General features: G+C 42.8%; 1 protein-coding gene across 16 annotated transcripts in view; it reads right to left on the reverse strand.

Moving 5' to 3' along the window:
* Positions 1-23,172, reverse strand: part of ZNF644 (zinc finger protein 644) — a 96,412-nt gene that overhangs the window by 19,007 nt on the left and 54,233 nt on the right. For 13 of the 16 annotated variants that reach the window (XM_083510920.1, XM_083510931.1, XM_083510932.1 and 10 more), the window contains 2 exons: positions 22,948-23,050; positions 20,116-21,795 (listed from right to left, as the gene is read on the reverse strand). In XM_083510920.1, the coding sequence (XP_083367046.1) occupies positions 21,603-21,795; positions 22,948-23,050 (296 nt within the window). In that variant the 3' untranslated portion in view covers positions 20,116-21,602. Of the gene's footprint in view, positions 1-1,385; positions 1,466-10,360; positions 14,099-17,176; positions 17,318-18,223; positions 18,393-18,426; positions 20,041-20,115; positions 21,796-22,947; positions 23,051-23,172 lie in introns of those variants that run through there. The other 3 variants (XR_014527905.1, XR_014527906.1, XR_014527904.1) reach the window with 2 other exon arrangements.

Consider the following 23,172-nt stretch of genomic DNA (forward strand, 5'->3'; position numbering starts at 1 on the left):
TATTTTAAGTATTTATTCATCAGAAAGGTTAACACAACGCAGAATTATGCCAACAACAAAAACCTTTTTTTAAAAAAAAGAAAGGGAAATAACTCAAAAAATAGTCTGTAATAAGGTATGATCAAACCTATCCATTCTTAAGGAAATCAGTCCTGAGTGCTCACTGGAAGGACAGATCGTGAAGCTGAGGCTCCAATACTTTGGCCACCTCATGAGAAGAGAAGACTCCCTGGAAAAGACCCAGATGTTGGGAAAGATTGAGGGCAGAAGGAGAAGGGGACGACAGAGGAGGAGATGGTTGGACAGTGTTCTCGAAGCTACCAGCATGAGTGACCAAACTGCAGGAGGCAGTGGAAGACAGAAGTGCCTGGCGTGCTCTGGTCCATGGGGTCACGAAGAGTCAGTCACGGCTAAACGACTAAACAACAACAAACGTGCAGCTAGCATAGGCTATGGCACTGGCTGCCAGTCTCAATCGCCTTTGTTGCCATGATGCCCCAACAGAACCAAGCAGGGAGGAGGATGGAAACAAAACTAGAATTAGTTGGCTCTCATTGGTCTGGCAGTGCCAGATTCAGGGTGCTGTGAACACTTCCTCCTCAAAGGCTGCCAAGGGGGTACCTACTAAAAGTTGGGTGTGGCGCCAAATTTTGTCCTCACTCAGGACACCACATTACCAAAGTTCACCCCTGGCTCTCACTCTACCTACTATTGTCCTCCCTTCTGCCCTGCCACTCCCAATGGACACCAGCCACTACTGCATATGCATCATTTGAGATCAGCATCACGGCAACCTACCTGGATAATGAGTCCACCACAGGCCGAACATCACAGGTAGACCTTCCATGGCTGCTTCTACCCTGGGCATTTACTGTAGAATAGCCATGCTTTGTTCACTTACTTTTTTATAAGACATCTGCATGACATCAGGTTCAAAACATGTGCCTATGCTTTCTCTGTTCAGCTACCCTCCCGACCCCACAGGTAATAAAATGTGGGCTTTTTTAGCACAACGGAACCATTGCATAATTTCCTCAGGTGTAGCTGATCCATTGTGCAGCTATTCAGCTTTTCTGGCTGGTTATGGCCAATACAGAATTTACTCTGTCCTCTGTGGGTCATTCCTCCTCTCTAGGAATCAACTCTATCTCCTTAACCTTTTCCTTTCTAAGTAGCATTGCCATATCGGTTTCTATTCCTCTTCCCTAAATTGCAGTGCAGGGGAAGAGTGAGAGGGAATATTGAACCCTCTCCTTGGGTCTGGGTAAGGGGCGAGTGTCCAACTTGTTACAGAATGTTATTTGGATTCCAGAAGTCTGGAAGCGAAGTTGCTATTCCACTTCCAAGCAGAACAGCAACGGTTGGTCCATATCATCTCAACTCACTCTTCAAAGGAATGTGTTCGTTTAGATGAATCAGTATTCATTTTTCAGATGATGTAACCACAGGCGTGAGTGAACTGGTCCTAGAAGAGAACAAGGAAACTAGAGAACAGAAACTTAAAATGGATAAATGTGAAGTAATCCTGAGCACACAATTCACGTCCTCCGTTCTTGCTAGACTTGCATTGTTCTCATTCAACAAGTGGTGTTGGCAAATGCCCAACTCTACCTTCATCTCAGGTCTTGCAGGTAACTTAAGGAATAGCCAACTCCTTTCTGCAAGAAGTGGCACGCAGCACAAGAAGGGTCCTTGTGGACCAGACCAGTGGGAATCTAGTCCAGCATCTTCTTTCACAAAGTCACCAACCAGATCTCTCAAGGGTGTCCTCAAGTAAGGCTTGACAGCAAGAACCCCCTCCTACTGCTGTTCCCCAGTGACTGGCATTCAACTGCACCCTGCCTCTGAACATGGAGCTTCTATTTAGCCATCATGGCTATTAACTATTGACACACCAATCCTCAATGAATTTGTCTAATCCTCTCTTAACACCATCTAAATCAGTGGCTACCACCACATCTTTATATATGAAGGATTTCCTTTTGCCTCTCCTAAATACACAGGCATTTGATTTTACTGGAAGGGAGAAGCAGGAGACCCTCTTGGATGATCTCAAGTACTAGTATTATATTCCACATTCTCAATGGTATACATAATTTCATCAAACTATTTCCTATCCCCCAGAGCAAGAGACCCTCTTGGAGTGTCATTCTGGGAAACTCTCCATTGTAGATTCAGATACAGTGGTGCCTTGCAAGACGAAAATAATTCGTTCCGCGAGTCTTTTCGTCTTGCGATGTTTTTCGTCTTGCGAAGCACGGTCCGTCGCAACTGAGCCTCTTCAAGCGGCTTTTTAAAAAAAAGCGCAAGACGTTTTCGTCTTGCGAAGCAAGCCCATAGGGAAATTCGTCTAGCGAAGCAATGCAAAACCGAAAAACCCTTTCGTCTAGCGAGTTTTTCGTCTTGCGAGGCATTCGTCTTGCGGGGCACCACTGTATATATGTGTAAATAAACCATATATCATAAAGGCACCACAGTCTCTGCTGTGCCTCATTTCCAAAAAGGATACACGAACCCTGGGTAAGCACCTGGACCCCTGCATCTCACACCGCTCAGAGACTGGAGTGGTGTGCAACAATATATTGTTGTTGGCATCCATCTGTCTCGAGAGACAATGAAGGCCACCTGGGGGGGAGGGAGGTCAAACCTCTGTGTTAGCAGCACCCAAGTGACAATATGTACTGCATAAAACAATGTGTAACACTTAACTACATTGTGCCACATTGGCCATCTTGTTGCCCATTGACCTGGAAGAAAAACTAAGCAAAGGAGAAGAGGCAACAAGCTGTCCAGCTACAATGCAGAAGGCTCAGAATTGCTGGGTAGTTATTCTGTGCGCTGTTATGCCCTCTGATGGTGGGAAGACCATAGCACATGGAGGTTAAATAGTAGCAATGTGCTACTTACACTTGTACTACAAGTATGTTGTGATAACCCTTGGAGTGTACAATCATTGTCATCATGTGCTACATTCGGGGCGGGAGAGAGGAATAATGTGTTTTTTGTTTCAGAGTCTACTGATATTTTCTACACTTTTTTTTTACTGAGGGAGGGAGGGTTAGTAGGTCCATATCATTAGCTATGTCAGAAGATACCTACGGCTTTCTAATGGATGTCTTCAACCACAGTTTGCAGAGGGCCGGCAGAAATGTTATTAAATGTTATTTAACCAGTGTCACGGTTAAAGTGCCAGACTAGGACTTAAGAGACTCACTTAGCAAACCTGGGCCACTCACTGTCTCTCAGCCTAGCCTACCTCTCAGGGTTGTTGTGAAACGTGGGGCAAAGGAGAACTGTGTATGCCACCTTAAGACTTGGATGAAAGGGTGGGCTATAAGTGAGGAATTATAGGAAGGTGCTAACAGCAGGCCTTGAGGGGACCCCAAGGTTTGCAGGTCGAAAAAATATTTAGAGGAAAATCCTGAGAGGAAACCAGGATGGCTCAGTGTCCACAGAATACTGACTAGTGAGGTGCTGAGAGAGACGACCATAAAGAGGGATAGAATGGAGAATTCTGGAAAAACTGGAATCCTGCACAGGATCACATACCCTCCAACGTTTCTCCAGTGAAAATAGGGACATCCTAAGGAAAATAGGGTCAAATAAGAAAGGGGAACGGCTTCTCTAAATCAGGGGCGTCCCTGGACACTTGGAGGGTCTGGGACCACTCCAGACTATAAGGTTTTGCTGCAGGCCTCACTTGTAAACTACTTGCAGCTGCTGTGAGGAACTCTGCTGAAGGTATCATGAGATCCTTGACCTTTCAATGTCCCAAGGCAGCTGTGCTACCTGGCCAGGCCATTGCTCTGCAGGACCTCTCGCCCCCCTCCTCCATGCCACAGCAGGCTGCGTAGGAAGCTTGGTGAGTTAAGACTGCTGAAGAAAGAGGCCCATGAGATGCTCCTTCTGAGGTTCATGCACCACCTGCAGGAACGGGCCTAGTGAACCACCACCAGCGAACACATGAAGGCCCCAAATAATATCATTGCAGAGAGTTTCAAAGCCGGCTTTCCTCAGCCTGCTGCCCTCTGCAGCCAAAACGCTCACATCTCTCTCAAGTGAGCTCTCCGGCATCTCTGAATGGCTACCAAATTACCTGCACCATTAAACTCTCTCCTAATAGACTCGTAAAGAGCCGCTTTCCTGCGCTACCTTGTCCTCTCTCTCTCTTTCCATCCCTCCACTCCTTCCCAGTTACCCGCCCCCTAACTCATTTCTCTCAACTTTGTAATCAAGAGCCCCATTTTGTCATTTGGAAATACTAATTATCTAATCACGCCATGCTGCTGAAACGCACTTGTCTGCCCAATTAGCTAGGACAATTATTAAAATTCGGAGGCCTAATTATGTCTCAATTTAATGCTGGCAAAGCCTGGGCTGGAGCAGTAATTAAAATCCCTCTCTTTTGCCTCTGCCTTTAGGGCAGTGGCTGATTAGGAACCTGTCAGAGGCGGCGCTCAAGCAAACCAGTGAAGCATGCGGTGCAACATGACCCTACATTGTTAAGTGTGTCAACATATTAACCTGAATTCCCTTCAGCCCACAGACTCACATGGGAGAAGAGGAGGTGGAGGATAGATATGGGGGAGGTGGAGGGGGCGTCTAAACCGTGCTTCATTTATTTAAAAAAAATAAGTTCTTTTTAATTAATGCTATGAGGGATCTGATAGGGGTTTCGAGCTACCAAATGCTGCAAGTCAAACGGCAACTTTTCATCTCATTATTATTATTATTATTATTATTATTATTCCCAAGCAAGGCGGCTTCACTCAGCTCTGCTTTTCCCTCTTTACCACAGGAAAAAAATTAAAATCCACAAGATTTCTTTTTGGAGGAGTCCGGCCTCCACCCCAGCTAATTTTGACTTCCAGTGATGACTAGGGAGTTATGCGTGCTTTTCCCCTCCCCTCCCCTCCTCTTCCTGTTTCATGAGAGAACACAAATGAACGTTGAATTCTGGAAGAATCAAACAGAACTAAAGGCATAAATAATGTGAAAAGCCCGGGATTTAATACTTGAAAGGAGCTAATAAAAGGTTGAAAATAATTAATATCCTAATATTGGGATGATCTCTCAACATTTTTTTAAATGGTAGCTGAGAAGCTTGGAAGAGCGTGTTAAAGAGTGGGGCAAAAATTGAGATGTCAGACCTCATGGGCCTATGGCCTGCAGGTTCACTTGCTAGCAAATGTCTCTATTTGAATCTTAGCTCACCTATGAATAGCTTGCATCAGACCAGGATTTTATTCCCTAGAAAGGTTACACCATAGTCTCTCCCAGAGCGGAAACTCTGTGTGCCCTACATCTCGACAATGGCCTTGCTCTGAGCCTCTTTCGATGAAGTGCAAATCTGTGTTCTGACTTGTTCTATTGGCTGTCAGCATGTTTTCCTCTTGTCAGCAGCAATTGACTGGTCAGGTTCACCCTTGTACGCCAATTGTAACAGCTCATTGACAGACCAGTGACCCAGCCAGACCTGATAATGGAAAACTATTGATTTTCATGGGGCTCAGCAGATCTGAAACGAACAACAGATGTAATGTCATCAATTGCCTTGGAGTCTGATAGACAAGAGTACCAAAGATCTTCTGCCCGGCCTGACAGTTTGCTGGTGAAAAACACAAACTAGACTTTATCAGCTCGTCCCAGACGTAAACCACGAGCAATCAGCCCCCAGTTAAACAATAAGGGCTGAAGTCGCACACTACTTTTTGCAATAGGATAAGCAATCGAATAGCTGAGGTTTTTCCCATGTTACGTTTGGCAAGTAGAGACACGATCGCTTAGTGCAGCAAGCACAAAGAGGGGTCTTTGGAAGAGCATAAAATAAGAGCGCATGGATCCCAAGGCCTATGCAGTCCGCTATCCTGTTTCCACAGCTGACCATCAGATGCCCCTAGAAAGCCCACAAGGCATGTGCCCAATAGCCCTCCTCTGTTGTTCTTTAGCAAGTTCTATTCAGGGGCACGATACCTTTGATCCTGAAGGGAATACATAGCCATCATGACTTGCAAGCCATTCTTATCCTCCATTACTTTGTCTAACCCCTTTTTAAAGTCATCCAAGTTGGCACCCCCCCACTACATCTTGGAGGAGCAAATTCCAAACATTAACTCCATATTTCAAAAGGACACCCCAAAAGTTGTTGAGCCTTTCTTAGGAAGACCACAACATTGTTGAGCTTCTTTTAGACAAATGCCAAAAAAGAGATTTTCTTATTGACTTGCCCAACACATGGCAGCCCTAGTCTTCATCAAAGAAGTCCTTCCTTTTGTCTCCACTTTCTTCACACCATGCACTGCTATCACATCATCTCTCCCCCCGCCCAAACTCATCTCCCTCCCCCAAAACTAAAAAGTCCAAAACATTGTAATTTTGCCTCCCAAGCCTCCCAATCATTTCTTGGAAGTTTTATTCCTTTGCAAGTCCTAATCAAGTAATCTGTTGGATGGTTATGACACTCTAACTACCCTAGCTGGAAAAAGAGCCACATCTACTTCCTAAAGTCTGATTCCTATACAGTGGTGCCCCGCAAGACAAATGCCTCGCAAGACAGAAAACTCGCTAGACGAAAGGGTTTTGCGGTTTTTGAGCTGCTTCGCAAGACGAATTTCCCTATGGGCTTGCTTCGCAAGACGAAAACGTCTTGCAAGTTTGTTTCCTTTTTCTTAACACTGTTAATACAGTTGCGACTTGACTTCGAGGAGCAACTCATAGAACGCAGTGTACATAGTAGCCTTTTTTGAGGTTTTTAAAGACTTTGGTGATTTTTGAAGCTTTTCCAAAACTTCTTTTGCAGCCATTTGGTAAGTTAAGCTTTTAAATCTTTTTTGGGGGGGGTTGGATTTTGGGTTGGGGTGTTTGGAATTCAAGGACTTGGTGTTGGGAAGGGGTTTGCAAGAATCTGGAAGCTTGTGTGGTTTTTTCTGCATTTTTATGATTTTCTGTGACCATTGGGCCACTCTGCTGTTTTTTTAAAAAAAAATCTGGGTTTGAATTTTGAAATGCTCTTTACAGTATGTGTGACTTTAAAGAGCACTTAATAAACTCTTGTTGTACCAAATTTGGCTTTGTTTGGACTTTTTTTGACCATAGGAACGAATTAATTGATTTTCAATGCATTCCCATGGGAAACTGTGCTTCGCAAGACGAAAAATTCGCTAGATGAAAAAATTCGCGGAACAAATTAATTTCGTCTTGCGAGGCACCACTGTAGTTGCTGACATTTGCTGGTGCAACACCATGGCTCGCCTCATTTTCACCATGAAGCCAAGCCTTGCTGCTTTGTTCCTGTGAAGAGGTGACTTGTTGCCCCCTGAAATTTCTGCCCCAGTACTCAGAAGAAGAAAAGAGTTTGGATTTGTTATCCCGCTTTATCACTACCCGAAGGGAGTCTCAAAGCGGCTCACATTCTCCTTTCCCTTCCTCCCCCACAACAAACACTCTGTGAGGTGAGTGAGGCTGAGAGACTTCAGAGAAGTGCGACTAGCCCAAGGTCACCCAGCAGCTGCATGTGGAGGAGCGGAGACGCAAACCCGGTTCACCAGATTACGAGTCTACCGCTCTTAACCACTACACCACACTGGCTCATGCTCAGGGCACAAGAAATTAACTGCTGCCTCAATAAGCCCCCCATCATATGCAGGTTAGTGAAGACTTTCAGTGTTTGGCATTAAGGATCAACGTGAAACCTATAGCCATACACCTGTGTGATCTATACAATGAGGTGCAAGTTGATAAAGAATGGTTTCTTGGGGGATTAGATGTTTAATGGAAAACAATGCCCGCACACAGCTGCACAATCTCAACTCTTATTTACAAAAGGAGGCAGCAATTCCTTGAGCAGGCAGACTCTCAGTAGTTACTTTTCTCTTACTTGTGGAAAATACCAGTCCTCTCTTGTCTTGGCTCCGAGGATTGGTAAAGGGATCAGATTCTAACAACATTCCACCATGTGGCCGTGGACTGCATAATACTGTCTTAAACTGCTTACTCTAGCCTCTGAGCCTTCAATTGCAGGGATCCAAGTTCATCTTTAGTACGCTCGACAGCTGGTGTCCAGCAGAGGATGAGAATCTAGGACAGAATGCTTCTTTGCATAGATTACCCCACAGAAATTAACAAACAGGATAGAACAAACAAAGAGGGTCCGTCCCCCCACCCTGAAACAATTGGCAACTCTGGTTTTTGTTTGTTTTTACTCAGACCTTCTTGAGAAGGAAATTAGCCTAGGAATCTAAAACTACAGAAAGTACAATGACCTTTATCTCATATGCTATCCATCACTATTAAACTACATGCAAGAAATAAAAAAAGTATTCATTCTTGTAAGGAGATTTGTGTCGTACCAGTGCATGCTAAGGAATCAGTCAAATTCTAGCAACAAAGTTTAGGACAGTTATCTACTTAAAATTTGAACATGTGTTACATATTTCAATGAAAGATAGAGAGGTGGATTTGTCTGTGTTTATTATTCAGCCTTCACCTACTGTCCCAGGGCAGGGTACATTAAAATCAGTAAGGTAGAACACACTGAATAAAACCACAATAACACTGTGAAAGTGTTACACAGTAATCTCAAGACATGTAAGGGAAAGGAGGTAGCGCTAATCTTGTCCCGTTCCCTCTCCAAAGACCTGGCTAAAAGAGGTATGCCTTGACCTGCTGACAAAACAACATACAAGGTTCATCTCTGTCTAGGGACTATCACCATGACGACCTTCCCTTGTGCTCCCACCACTCAATTTTTGTTAGGAAGCAGCACCAAGCAGTCCCTGCCCTCAGATCTCAACATTTGGGCAGGTTAATGTGGCAGAAGGCACTTGTCCTGATATATTTGGGGCACAAGTCATTTAGGGCTTTGTGTATCAGAAAAATCTCATTGAATTGGGTCTGTAAACAAACTGGCTGAGAGTGCAGGTTTTTAAAAACAGATGTAATAGGCACTCCACCTGTGGCACTAGTTGGTATCCTGCTCGCCAATAGTTGTAGCGTCCAGTCTTCAAGAGCAGTGTAATGAGCAGAGCAGGTGGGAGATTTCCAGCGCTTGACTAGCCAAGCTTTCTCTGTCCAAGAAGGCCCATAGCTGGCAAAACCCCAACCCTAACCATGGAGGCCATCCAGGCCTCAAGGGGCAGCGCTGAGTACCCCCAAACTAGACATTGGCTCCTTCAGGCAGTGCAACCAGCTCCCCATTTCCCAGATCCAAGAACCCCAAACGCACAGCACCTGTCTTGCCTGCATTCAGCTTGTTTGTTGGCCCACATTCAGTCCACTACCACCTCAAGGCAATGGCCCGGAATATTTGGAATGGACAGGGTTTTTACATACCGTATTTTTTGCTCTATAAGACTCCCCCCCCCCCCCCAGAAAGTAAGAAAGTAAGGGGAAATGAGTGTGTGTCTTATGGAGCAAATGCAGGCTGCACAGCTATCACAGAAGCCAGAACAGCAAGAGGAATTGCTGCTTTCACTGCACAGCGATCCCTCTTGCTGTCCTGGCTTCCGAGATTCAGAATATTTTTTTCTTGTTTTCCTCCTCCAAAAACTAGGTGCGTCTTATAGAGCGAAAAATACGGTATATCGTTTAACTATTACTCATTTTTTAAAAAAAATAGTTGTAACCCACTCTGGGACTTTAGGGTGAAGTGCAAGTAATAAATTCTAATGATAATGAAAATTTACACCTGAAAAACTTTACGGGTAGCTGTAGGTAGGTAGAACAGCTACCCGTAGTTTTTCAGAGGCAAGACTTTATGGGTAGCTGTAGGTTGGGACATGGGTGGCACTGCAGTCTAAACCACTGAGCCTCTCGGGCTTACCGATCAGGTCAGCAGTTTGAATCCCCGCAACGGGGTGAGCTCCCATTGCTTGGTCCTAGCTCCTGTCAACCTAGCAGTTCGAAAGCACACCAAAAACTGCAAGTAGATGAATAGGTACCGCTCCAGCGGGAAGGTAAACGGCATTTCCATGCGCTGCTCTGGTTTCGGTGCTCCATTGCACCAGAAGCGGCTTATGCTGGCCACATGACCCGGAAAAACTGCAGACAAACGCCAGCTCCCTTGGCTTGTAAAGCGAGATGAGTACCGCAACCCCAGAGTCGTCTGTGACCGGACTTAACTTTCAGGGGTCCTTTACTACTTCTTTTTTTAGGGTGGTAGAAAGGCCATGAACATGGGTTACATTTATTTACATGAATGTTCTGGGTCTTGCTCAAAGAAAGGACCTGGGAGCCAACTCTCCTTGCTACTGTTCGTCCACATGACATCACTGAAGGGTGTGTTGACATTGGTCTCACTTGTAGAACGTTTATTATTTGTACCCCGCCCATCATCATCATCATCATCATCATCATCAATTACCTGTTCTTTTTACACAGAGCGCTTCTGCAGGAGCCACAGTGGTGCACAATGGAGATCCAGGAAGGAAGAAGGTATCCTTGAAGCATGGCAGAACTCTATGCTATGGGTTGCTTTGAGGGAAGAATCCCTGAACATGTGAATGGGCTACTACACACCAAACACAACTTGAAAAAAGAGACAATGCACGTACTTTTGTAAATCAAGAAAATTCCCCTTCCTCTTACCTATTTCAGAAGAAAGATTTTCATGGGGCGGGGAGAACACAAGTTGAGCGTAAACGGAAAATGGGAGAACCTTCCTGCATGAGAGCACAAACGAGGTGCTCTCATCTTGAAGTGGGTGGGCCAAGCTTTCTTTGGGAGCAATGTCAGGGCAGGTGCACTGGGCATCCATTCCCCACGTCTGCCAGGAGAATACCAAGTCCTTTCCCTTCACAGGGTTTGGTGGGGTCCCCCCACAAATCTATAAGAAATATTGTGTGTAATAGGGTAACTGAGGTAATGCTTTTAGAGTTACTAAGGGAATGTCAAGCAGGGAGGGAGCGGGGAAGAGAGTGAGTGGAATTCTGGTGGAGAGAGAGAAGATTGGAGGAGGCTTGAAAAGGGAGCGTGAATGTTGGGGAGGAGGCAATTGAGTCGGTTGAGAGCGGTGGGTTCGGGGGGGGGCACTTGGTGGGGGACCTGAAGCTGGGCTGGGCAGCTATTCAGCTTAGGATCATTAGGGCAGTCCCATTGCCCTCGTTTGACGGTGGCCAAAAAGGAATAGAGACGCAGAGAGGGACTGTGAGTCTCCTGTGGAGGCCAGGGCACGTGGCAATCCCATGCCTAGCGAAGAGGGGCTCTGCCAGCTGCGCGGGAAACAGAATTCCCTTGGTTTAGGTGGGTGACGGAGCCAGGGCTTGGTTAGCATTGCCAATGCCCAGATGCCACACACCACCCCCTCCAAGCACCTGAAAAGCAGCTTCACAGACCTGGGCTATGCCTGTCTTCCAAAGCAACTTAAAAATGGAAGGCATAATGCTGGCGGTCAACAAAAGAGGTTTAAAGACTGTCTCAACGGAAATCTAAAAAAATTAGTATAAACCCCGACAACTGGAAAACACTTGCCTGCAAGTGCTTCAGTTGGAGAACAGCCTTTAGCAAAGGTGTCATGGACTTTGAAGACGCTCAAACTCAGGATGAAAGGGAGAAATGAGCTAAACGGAAGGCATGTTTGGCAAACCCTCACCGTGATCGACTCCTGCACGGAAACCTATGTCCCCACTGTGGAGGGACATGTGGATCCAGAATTGGCCTCCACAGTCACTTATGGACTCACTGTTAAGACCGTGTTCATGGAAGCCAATCTTACTTGGCTATGAGTGATCGTCAAAGAACATGAGAGATTTGGGGTCTACAGCCAATTTCACGGACTTCATTAAACTCTCTTGGGAAGGTGCCTCACATATCCTTGCCTCCCCTCCCCCCAGTTGGTCCAACACTTCCACTCTTGTGTTCCCCGAAAGCCGGCACCCATCTGACAGGTGGAGGGGCACCTTGGGGCAGGGAATAGTGTTATGGGACAGAAATCAGCTTCACCTGCTGAACAGCAGCCTTAAGGGGGAGAAGGGGGAGTGACTTCTCCTGCAGCTTCAAAGACTCCAAGGAGAAGGCGCTGACGAGAACCAAGCTGGCTTCAGCCTTCTTAAGCAGAGCTCCCAGCGGCAGACGGAGAAGGCAAGAAAACAGCTCGCTATTTTGTATTTTTATTACAAAATATTATTTGATTGTTGGCATATCAAAAGCAAACAGTTCCTCCAATTTCTTTATTTAGTTTAGTCAAGTGGATAACTTTAAACACTAGAAAAGTGTTTTAATGTGATCAAATTGAAATATACATTAATCCAGGAACACTTCATCACTACCCGAGAGAGAGATATCAAAAGATGTCAAGGAGACTCAGGCCGAGATTCAACCATTTCCAGCCTCCAGGGCAAAGGCTGTTGCACTAGTGTAAGCACAAAAATAAAAGATTGCGCAATACAAAATGCTGCATGACAGAAACACTGGTGGAAGCTTCAGGACCACAGCAGCAACCTGTTGCACAACCAGTGACAAGAACCAGGGCGGTTTTCTGCACCTCCTCTTGCGCAAGACATTCTACTAGCTGCAACTAGAACACCACTAAGCGACTTTAAATTAGCATGACGTTGAATACCTCCCTTAGGCTCCTATCTGGGTTTTAAAACAACTCGGGCACATAAGGCCATGAATATTGCTTGACCATCTGCTCCATAAATTTCCAGTAAGGCTCCTCACAGCAAACAGTAAATGAACTGCAGTTGGTCAGCTGTTGCTCCCAGTCCTTGAGTAACTTAATACACAACGGCTTATTCAGCTCAAGCTATCAGATTTCATTTCCATGGAACTGAAACAAAGGGAACTTTAATTCCTCCATCACCTCTTCTTATTTATCCTAATTTATTTTTAAAATGTCAACAGATGCCTAACAAGAGCTGCAGTTTGTTTTGAACGTTGTGTTAACTTTGTAGCAACACATCAGATTTCTAAGTCTTAATTTTAAGAGGGAAAATCCAAAGCAGTGTTAAAACACAGCATGTATTGTTGGCGATTGTGATAAAAATTAGGAAATATTTGTTGTATCTGGCATTGCTTACTGGAATTTGATCCACTTGAGGTGGATCCTCTAAACTAATTCCCAAAATGCAGTTTTCAAGTTACAGAAAGTGTTAAACTTGCTTCCAGGGCAAAGAAACAAAACTCCCAAGTAGTTTCAAATATGCTCCTTTTGCTCAGAAGGTTCATAACAATGGCTCTCCAATTCTGAGACTGGCCTCTCTTAAGGTTCTAAACCAGAAATGGGGAACCTGTGACCTTCAAGATGTTGTTGGGACTCTGAACTCCCCAAAGCCTGAGTTAACATGGTCAGTGGTCAGGGATGATGGAAGCTGTAGTCCACCTTTTGTGCAGCTATTGTAAGTCTCCCTGGAACCATTACTGAGGAAGGGCAGCAAATCAATGAGCCTCCATCAATTAGATACTATCAGTGGCAGACATTTTTCAACTTCTGCTGCCTCGCTGGTCCTATCTGCCTGCCAATTCTGAAGTAGGTAGCTAGAGACCATGGAAAAGACCTGGTCTGCACCTCAATTTAGCGATCACAATTGGCCCTGTAACCTTGCTTACGTGGTCGGTATCACTGGCCATCTTTCAGACCTCGCTCTAAAAGTGCAAGGGCAAAGCCAGCTGCTCCTGAGTGTGTTGGAGTCAGGTTGGGGTGTGTGTGCATAATATACTTGCATCCTCTGGCTAAGCAGAAACCAGAATCAACAGCAGACAGTGCTATTCTTACCGAGTGATTGAATTCTCTGGAGAAGTTTCATGGGTGTTTCAAAGACTCCAAAGTGCGGGAACAACTAGATCAGTTTTGAGAAAAAAATCAGCAAATGATGCCCTTCAAGGATTTCAGTTCAAGCTGTTAGGACTGCAAGCAACACGGAAATGCAGGCCAAATGCAACAGCATGACTATGCTGGAATTCTGCATACTGTGCATCTCTCAGGAGGAATTTCCTGCGCTAGGGAGACATGCACTAAGAATAGCATCTCTCTTTGGGACAACCTACTGCTGTGAAGCATCGTTTCCGAAGCTGATGCAGGCCAAGAACCATCTTTGTGACAGATGACAACAGAAAGGCAGCAAGAGTGACGTCAACATCCACACAGCCACGCTTGGCACGGCTTACAAAGGTAAAGAGGGTGCAATCACCACACTAGGAAAAAAAAGAGGCCTGGAGGACAGGGGGAAATAAAACAACACAAAACAATCATGTCCATTATTTGCATCAAAGGTGAGGATTTAAAATTTTAACCCACCCACTTTGCCTGTGGCCCTCCCATTTGGCCCTCAAAAGGGTAACCTTGTGCATCTCTGACCCACAGGCTGAAAGATGTTCCCCATCTATCAACTTCCAGAACTGAAACCCATGCAAGGCCAAAGACTTGAGTTTTATATTCATTTTGCTTGCAAGCCCAGAAATTTCCTCTAGCCAACAGCAAGGAAACCTCATAGGAGAACCCAGAGGTTCCCTTTCTCTGTCGGAAGGTGTCTTACTTTAACAGAAGAATGAGAAAACAGTGGTTTTTACTGACAAGCAAGGAATGGTTTTTTGGGTTTTGAAGAACACTCCCAACGCAATATAAAATTGGAGATGCGTCCAGGTTTTTATTATGAGCTGATTATATGCTTATGTTTAGGCAAATTTAGTACACCCCCCTGGGTTACATATCACTCACTGAACTGCGCTTATTAAATCTGGGCCAGATGGCTGATGGTAAAGTAGTTTGTAGGACTGCGTCTCCGTGGAGAATAATTTTACGCTGTACTTGGTGACCAGACTGTTGCTGAATGAAACTTCATCATGGTATTTAAATCACATTAAAGCCCTTTAAAATTTATATGCTGCCTCCCCCTTGTGATTTTTGTCTGACTACATGCTCACTGCTAGTTTCAGGGCAATGGTGTGCTTTTACCAGCTTCCTTCTTTTTTGTTCTTGGAAGAACCCGACTATCTATTTACTGGAAAATCTCTTACAGTAGACAATACTGAGTGGGATGAGCCAATCACTGAAACGCCCCATCATCCCTGGCCATTGGCTTTGCTGGCAGGTTCTGATGGGAGCTGGAGTCTATCAACATCCGGAGGGCCACAGGTTCCCCACTTGTGGTCTACATTGAGCAGCATCTCTTTGTAGTTTGATAAACGAGTCCTATAGCAACCCAGATACGTCAGGGTTTGAACCTGTGACCTCCTGCATTCAATGTATGTGCTCTATAATTGCACTGTGGCTCTTTTCTGTTTGAAACAGATGGATAAATCTACAGGTACGGCTTCTCATTCACCCCCGGCAACAACAAACTCTCAGGGGCTTGAACTTGAGCATAACAGGCAAGGTTGTGCGGTTGCAGCCTTTCAGCAACTCTTTCATCAGGTATCTCCTCTCTCTCTCTCTCTCTCTCTCTCTCACACACACACACACACACACACGATAAACTGCATCAGAAACTACCTAGTTTGGCATTTCATCAACAACACATGGATCATCATGTTAGATTTGCTCTCTATGGATGCAAATATTGCAAGAGATGGGTACAGTATTACAAATATTTCCCATGATCCCATTTTATGTTTGCTGTCTGCATTCCCTGATCATGCCAATGATCTCAATCCAAAACTGATGGTTAATTCTGTTATAGTGGGTGCAAATTTAATCATAACTCAGAATCAGAAAGAGGCAAAAACAAAACAAAATTGCACCTGGAAATGTAGTATAGAGAACATTATGGCAGTTTCTAAAAAATTACAAATCGCTTACAAAGTGCAATGGGGAAAAGTTTGTATTAAAGATTTTGCTACTCTATGGCTAATCACCGCCCATAAGTCTGGTAACCCCCTCAAAGCACAAGACACAGAGCTATCTGATCTTCTTTGGGACTATACTTACCTTAGCTTTCTGCTCAATAACTAGGAATTACCCCTGAACTGGATCAAACTATCATACTTTATATTACCAGATGTAATGAATTATTTTTTAAAGGATCTATTTTTACCTATGGATAATCCTATATCAACCTATTTTATTTTGGTACTGGTTCTATAGATATAGAGCATTATAGCAAGCTGCTATTGAAATATATGATCTACTCTCTCGTGCTCAAATGGAGCTGTGTAATGTAAAACAGCCTACATCCAGTGCACACAAAGACCCTTGCTGACTTGTATATATTGTACATTGTCTAAACCTGTGACTCTCCAGTGTTGTTAAGACAAAAACCCAGCTGCCTAAGAGAATCTTCATGGTTCTCTGGATTGCACTGAATAAAGTAGCAACACTGGATTTGTAGGGATGGTGTGGGTTTTTTTATGCTGAGTAGTACCATAGCAACACTGCATTCAGCACCCTGCAACAGATAGTCAGCACTGTTAGAGGGGACCACAGTACAAGTCAGCAACAGTTTTAGAACATGTCAGAGGACCTATGGCCCTCTGGATGCAGTTTGACGCCAACTTAGATCAGCCCCAGCCACTACGGCTGAAGGTCTAGGATTAGGGGATTTTCAGATATGCTTTGTAGAATGATGAAAGCAGCTTATGCAATCCACCCAAATCAAAGTGCTTCAGTATGTGTAACTTTGCAAGATAACCCCCCGGTTTACTCTTTTTACTAAAAGAAAAGCTAAATTAGATTTTACGTGTAACAGCTTTGAAAATTTTGCTCCAAGAACTCTTACAGAACGGTGGAAGCAGCAGATCCTTGTGAATCCAGGTGGCTTATAAACCATGGTGTCAACTAACTTCTATAAAACTTACTAAGGTGGCAAGTAGTCTAGACTAAACTACATAATTGCTCCTTTGGGCAGATTTTTTATTTTTTAGAGACATGTCTTCCCATTTTCTTTTTACTCAACACCCAGGTCTAAAAACACATTAGTTTGACATCACACCATCCATAGTCTGCTCCATAGAACGAGACCTTAAAGCAAACTGAAATGTAAAGCCAGCACTTTTTTCACCCCTAATTAAATCATTTGCCATCTGCTCCATACTGTGAAGAAATCATGTTAGCCTGCAGGTTGCTTAATTTGTTTGCTTCTAGTGGTGGTAGTTTGAGCTTATCTGGCATGGTTCCAGTTAAAATCAGAAACTGCCTTTTAATTTTGTATGGAAAGTTTGGTGACATCTACTGCATTCATTATTAACCAGAACTCCCTGCAAGTTTGTACAGGAGTTGTAAAAAAAAAGAAGAAAAGCATCTTACCTTCGTTATGGAACCTAACCAGCTGTGCACTTAAGGAGAAACACTCAAGCCTGATGCTTTGTCCAGGGCAAGACAGATGCTCCAATCCTTTATTGCCCTGGTTCCTCTTCTCTTAAATCATGTCAACCAACATATTTGAAGCTACACGCAGAAGAGAGAGAATTCCCACTCACAGGCTTACTCAAAAATAAATAAGTAAACAAGAAATTCTGCTTATCTGCTATTAAGAGTTGTTGCTACAATTTTACACTTTTGTCAACTCTATTGGTAGCCAACATCTTCCAGCAACTTTCAGCATTCACATTCAAGAACATTAACAAGAAGATGTGAACTCTATTCAGCAAAGAATGATGACAAATTGAAGAGGCTCCGAGGTAATAGGAATGCACACAGAACCTTATTTTCTGATGCCATTCTCGTTTCTTACACAGTTTTGAGCTGTGTTCCCAGCAGTTTCTACATCCTAGAAAGTAGATATGCTATTTTATACATTATTTTTACATGATATAATTGGCTTCTTTGTGAAAGAGGCAGATGAAAGGCATTTCGAGTGAGTGGTATATATACTATGTTGACATGCAGATCCTTACTCAGGTAAAATACAGTTTAATCTTGTTAACTCACACTCTACTTTGTCAGTCATTCTTTTTACACTCCAGTCAGAATGAAATGAGAGAAAATCAGATTGTAGCATTTGGTACTGCGGTACAAACTTAAGGTATAAACAAGTTGCACTGGGTTGCATTTCACAGACATATAGACACATGATTTGTGTCTGTACCCGTTTTAAGAGATACAGCAGGAATACTAATAAATGCAGCTACCTTAAATATCCAAAGAACAATCACAATGGCGATATGATTCCAGTACAGAAAGAGAAGCATATAATGTTTCCACTTTTATTTCCATTTTCTTCAGCACAGCATTTTGCAAATGCGAAAGATATAATTGAACATTAGTTGGCCCTATTGTACATCTTAAAGCTTTGGAGTGTTGAGGAATCAATAATTCAGGTCCTGCAAATAGTGTATCTAAAGTGATGCATACCTGCTCTATGATGCATGCTTTATGTTGTGATGTTCTGTAGAACTCTGGGTCTTTGCTCCTTTTTAAATCCACAGCACAAGAGAGATGTTACAATAGGAACAATTACTCTAGGTTTGACACTGATCAGAAAGGCAATGATTGTTGAAGACTTGTCCATAGGATGTAGCATCTTAAAGAAATAAATCCATCACTCTACCAGCATATCATCTCAACTCACTGGGTATGTTTATTCAAATATTTGAATAATATCAAGTAGCCATTTCATAAGTAGAGAACAACTGCAGTTATATAAAAATTCAAATATGGACACTCCTTGTTGTGTAGCCCATGCAATGCCCCCCCACAAAGGATTGGGCTGGGGGCAGATCTCATTATTTGTTAAGTCACCGTTCTAGAAAAACATTTATTCCAATGAACAAACGAAGGTTGAGTCTGCTGTGAGTCCATAGGAATAGGACTGAGGTTGGGGAATAACCATGGGTAAATTGAGAGTGGCAAAGCTGCAGATAAGAAGCAGAAAGGCTGAGAAGAGGGACCTATGGGTCTCCAGCTGTTGTTAGACTCCAACGCCCATCAGTCTCAACCAGCATGGTCTATGGCAAGGGATGATGGGAGTTGTGGTCCAGCAACATCTGGAGGGTCACACATTTCCCATCTACTTAGAAAGAAAATGATAGGTACAAAGTAGAGGCCAGCCGCAATGCACAATAACTTTATACTGCACCACCCACCTTTAGATTAAAAGCTCAAGATAAAAGTGTACAGTTGTGTAGTATGTTGGGCTTTGGCTAGGAAGTCTTGGGTTAAGAACCTGGTTTGACAACTTGGTAAGTCATAGTCTCTCAGCTAAATAGGAGGAATATTTTTTGTATGTGACAGAGATGGTTGAGGAGAGCACAGCAAAGGTGGTCTGCAGTCAGCGAGAACAGGTTTCCTAATTGCTCAGACCTGCAAAAAGCAAGTCTCCCTGCAGTTCTTTCTTTGGGCCACAGATGGTTGAAAAGTAGAGAATGAACCTTAGTCTGACATTCCTCAAGCTTTCAAGTGCAAGAATCACTGCAGGATTGAGTATGAATTATGGATTTTTAGGCTATCGAATAAGCAGGTAGAACATTTTAACTTTACTTCTGCCATTTCTAAAGAAACACCAAATGTCATACAGTTTTGATGAAGCACTCCCTTCGAGAACAGGGGTGAGGGACCTCCCAGCCCATGGATTTAATTAAATCTACCAGGCCTCCCCATTGGGTCTATGAGGCCATTTTGGCCAAGCCACACTCACCTGCCTTATAGTTAGAGTCATGGCTGAGCCCAAAGGCGTTTTGGTGGAACAGCCCATCAGTTGGTCAACATATCTGCAAAGCCCTCTGCAGTATTGAAGCCCTGGCTATCAGCTGATGACCAGCTGATTGTCACTGCTTGAAGAGAGCCCTGCACAACCAACCGTCAGCTGATTGACCAAGCTTTGTAGTACAGCTTCGATGATCAACTGGGATTGGCTGCATTAGGAAACTCAGTTTTGAGGAGGCAAAACCCATTTCCCTCCCTGGGTGCAGTTGTGCTTTCCATTTGCTTAAGCATAAGACTTTTTTTTGTTAAGTAATACCAACCATGTACAGTAACGGAGATCCTGGTATGAATCTCTTCAGTCTCTATACATACACACAGAAGACTTGCCTGCACTATATTTCCACTGGTTTTCCTTGCCTGCTCTTGAAACCATTGCCAAATTATAGAAGTTTCTATACATTTAAGTCAGATGCATTTTACCTGGGAACTAATATTACATTTTCATCACAGGTACTTTGCTTGAGATCCTTCAAAAGATCAAAAGAGAAAAATCAACTTTGTATGCCACACATAATGTAAAATAATAGTTCACATTACAGACATTTTAATGTTTTCTTTTAACCTTTTTATTTAGAGAGATATATTCTTGGTAAGGAGATATACCATGAGGAAAGCAATTTCACTGGCTGTGAGGTATGTATATTCTCCACCAAAATACTCCTCACATCTCAACTGCTTTTATAACTTTATTTACACGCAAAACAATATCAATGCTTTTCCTTGGCTTAACTACAGTATTAGTCACCCTACATGAATAAAATGAAACATTACTTGCATTACAGAACCAGTTTTCAAAAGAGGAATTTGCTTATTTGTTGAAACGTGACATTTCATTTTTGTGAACAGCCAATACTTATTTTGACCAAGACACCTGCACCATATTTTTTCCATCCTCACAGCACATTTATTTCAATAATTCTGTAAATAGGTCCTTAGCATGAGCATAGTGTTACAGTTTTCATACATATAATTACATCCAAAACAAGTTTTAAAATTCAAATTGTAAACATTCTCTTCATATGTAGAAACTTTTTTTTTGTCCAAGGGTGTTATGATTTCTTTAAACAATTGTAAAATGAAAAGTCTAGGCTAAGTCATGTAGTGAGCAATGCTTCTTAGTACATTTCTACAGTATTAAATAAAAGAGGTGGCAAAAAATGTCAAAAATGTCCTGTAAGCAACTCATACTTAAGCTAGGCATAAAAAGAAAGACTTAACAAAATTGTGATTAAAAATAAAGAAAACTGTGAGTGCTTGATGCAACAAATGGAAAGGGGAAATACCATTACTGCTGACAAAGTTGGAGGTAGCATGGATGCACCATTTTATTGTCAGTGAGAAATGCAAGTGAAGTAAAGAATATTATTTCCTTACCACAAATAGTTTCCAGTACTATGTACATTATTTTTAGAAATTTGTTTAACAAGTTTCCCTCTACTTTTAGTACAAAAGAGTCTCGTGTGATTAAAAAAAACACTTACACAGCTAGATAAGAGTAGTACTAATTGCCCTATTTGAATGGAACAGTCTCTTGAACTATGAAGTACATGATATTTAATGCCCTAAATTGAGTTAATTGCATTAGCATTTCTTGGTATTGTACAAAACACTACATACATACAAACAAAATATAATATTTTACTAAGCAAGGGTTTTTTGTTTAATAAACAGAGCATTGATTCTGGTAACACTGTAAAGAATGTTTTCATTTCATAAAACCTATCTTAAGTACCCATGTGCAACATTTTAAAAACGGCTGCTTACGTGTAATGGGCTTGTATCAATAGTGAACACAGTAATTGACAAAAAACATAGTAAACTTTAAAAACACATCTTCCACCCTATATAAAATATAAAGACTACTTACGGTAACTGTTTTAAGTACTCAATTGTTTGGATGTTAACTGTCACTCTTCTCCCCATTTTCCGGCTTCAGATTTTATAAACAGATAATTTATTTTAACCTTAAAAAAACTAACAAAGATATTTAAAATGTTCATTCAATGCAATATGAAGTGTTTCCAACGTTCTATGAAGCTGCTTCCGCCATCAGGAAAGAAAATGAAGTTTCAGAAATTGAGGCAGGTTTTTTAAGCAGTGACGTTACTTCCACCATGCCAGCCCCAGTTCGAGGAAGATTTGCGTTGACAATGTGGCGCTGAAGGTGTTTTATCCAGTCTTCTTGAACAGACAAGGGCCCCCGAAACACCAGACCACAAAACCTGCACAGTTTTTAAAATCATCCAAATAAAGCACATTAGCATTGTAATTGAACTTTGTGTTAAGTGCAGTAGATTCACAAAAGAACGACAGAAAAACTAAGCCTGAGTACGCATATCACTGATAGATTTAAAAAAATTTCCTGGGTGTTAATTCAGCTATCGTTTATCCCAGGTATAAGTAACTCTAGATACAAAAAACAGAAGCATACAACTTTATATCACAAATTATACCTAGAATTCTAAAACTACAACTGTGAATTAAAAACTGGCGTCTGGTTTTCTTCTTCCCTCCCCATCTTTCTTCAATTTGTGCTGTGTTTTTTAGACGATAAGCATGAGGGCAGGAATGGTCTTATCTTTTAAGCCAACTGCTATATGCTACTACTGCAAAGTGTTTTGTGAGTCCCAACTCATAATAGAGGGAAGGTAAATAATCTAATGTGAGGTTCTCGGTCCAGTTCAAGGTGCTAGTTATTACCTAAGTAAAGTCCTAATTAGGTGGTACAGTGGTACCTTGTTTTGAGTCCGCCTCATTGAGCGTCCATTTCAACGACTGCCCATGGCAAACCCAGAAATACTAGAACGGGTTGCTTTCAGGTTTGCTGCTCGCACATGCGCAGAAGCACTAAATCGCACTTCACGCATGCGCAAAAGCACACACCGCTCCACACACACGCTTTGTTGTGCGTCCTTTTCGTCTAGCGTCCGGGGCTCCAGAATAGATCCCAGTTGCAAAACAAGGTACAACTGCACCTCTCCTCAAATTAGGTTACCCTTCCTTAAATTCCTAGAGTGTGGGGAAGCCTTGCTAATATTCACTTTCATTAGCAGTGACTTATTTGCTGGGATGCAGGGAAGTAATGAGGGCCTGGGGGAGGGGGGAATCAAGGAAAATAAGGCTTTCTCAGTTTCCGCCCAAATGACTTCCCATTTCCCTCAACCAACTTCTCGAATTATCAGCAACACAACTGGTCAGTTAGTTAAGTACTTTCATTTATTAGCTACCGGCTACACTCTTGCATAGTGAGCATCATTAGGTCCACAGGTCACTAGATTTTTGTACATACATGACACTCAAATACAAGATGCATTTCTACAAATCAGAAACAAGCTATAGCTACTCCAAATGACTCAATGCAGTTCCACATATACCTGCACCGGAGTATGTAAACTTCATCAGCACCATGAGGTAATGGCAGAATTTTTTTCTTGCTCCCAGATCTTGATCTTGATTTTTTTTGCTTACAATCTATGGCTATGAAGAGAAAATAAAATCATGTAGATAGATATAAGTTTTGAGCACTTTACTGGATAATTCCCTCCCCCCGAAATATGTTAAAGGATACTTCTATTCTCACTTATTTTCTATACCATATT

Source organism: Podarcis liolepis (assembly GCF_965112155.1).
Source record: "Podarcis liolepis genome assembly, chromosome: 6".
Lineage (NCBI taxonomy): Eukaryota > Metazoa > Chordata > Lepidosauria > Squamata > Lacertidae > Podarcis > Podarcis liolepis.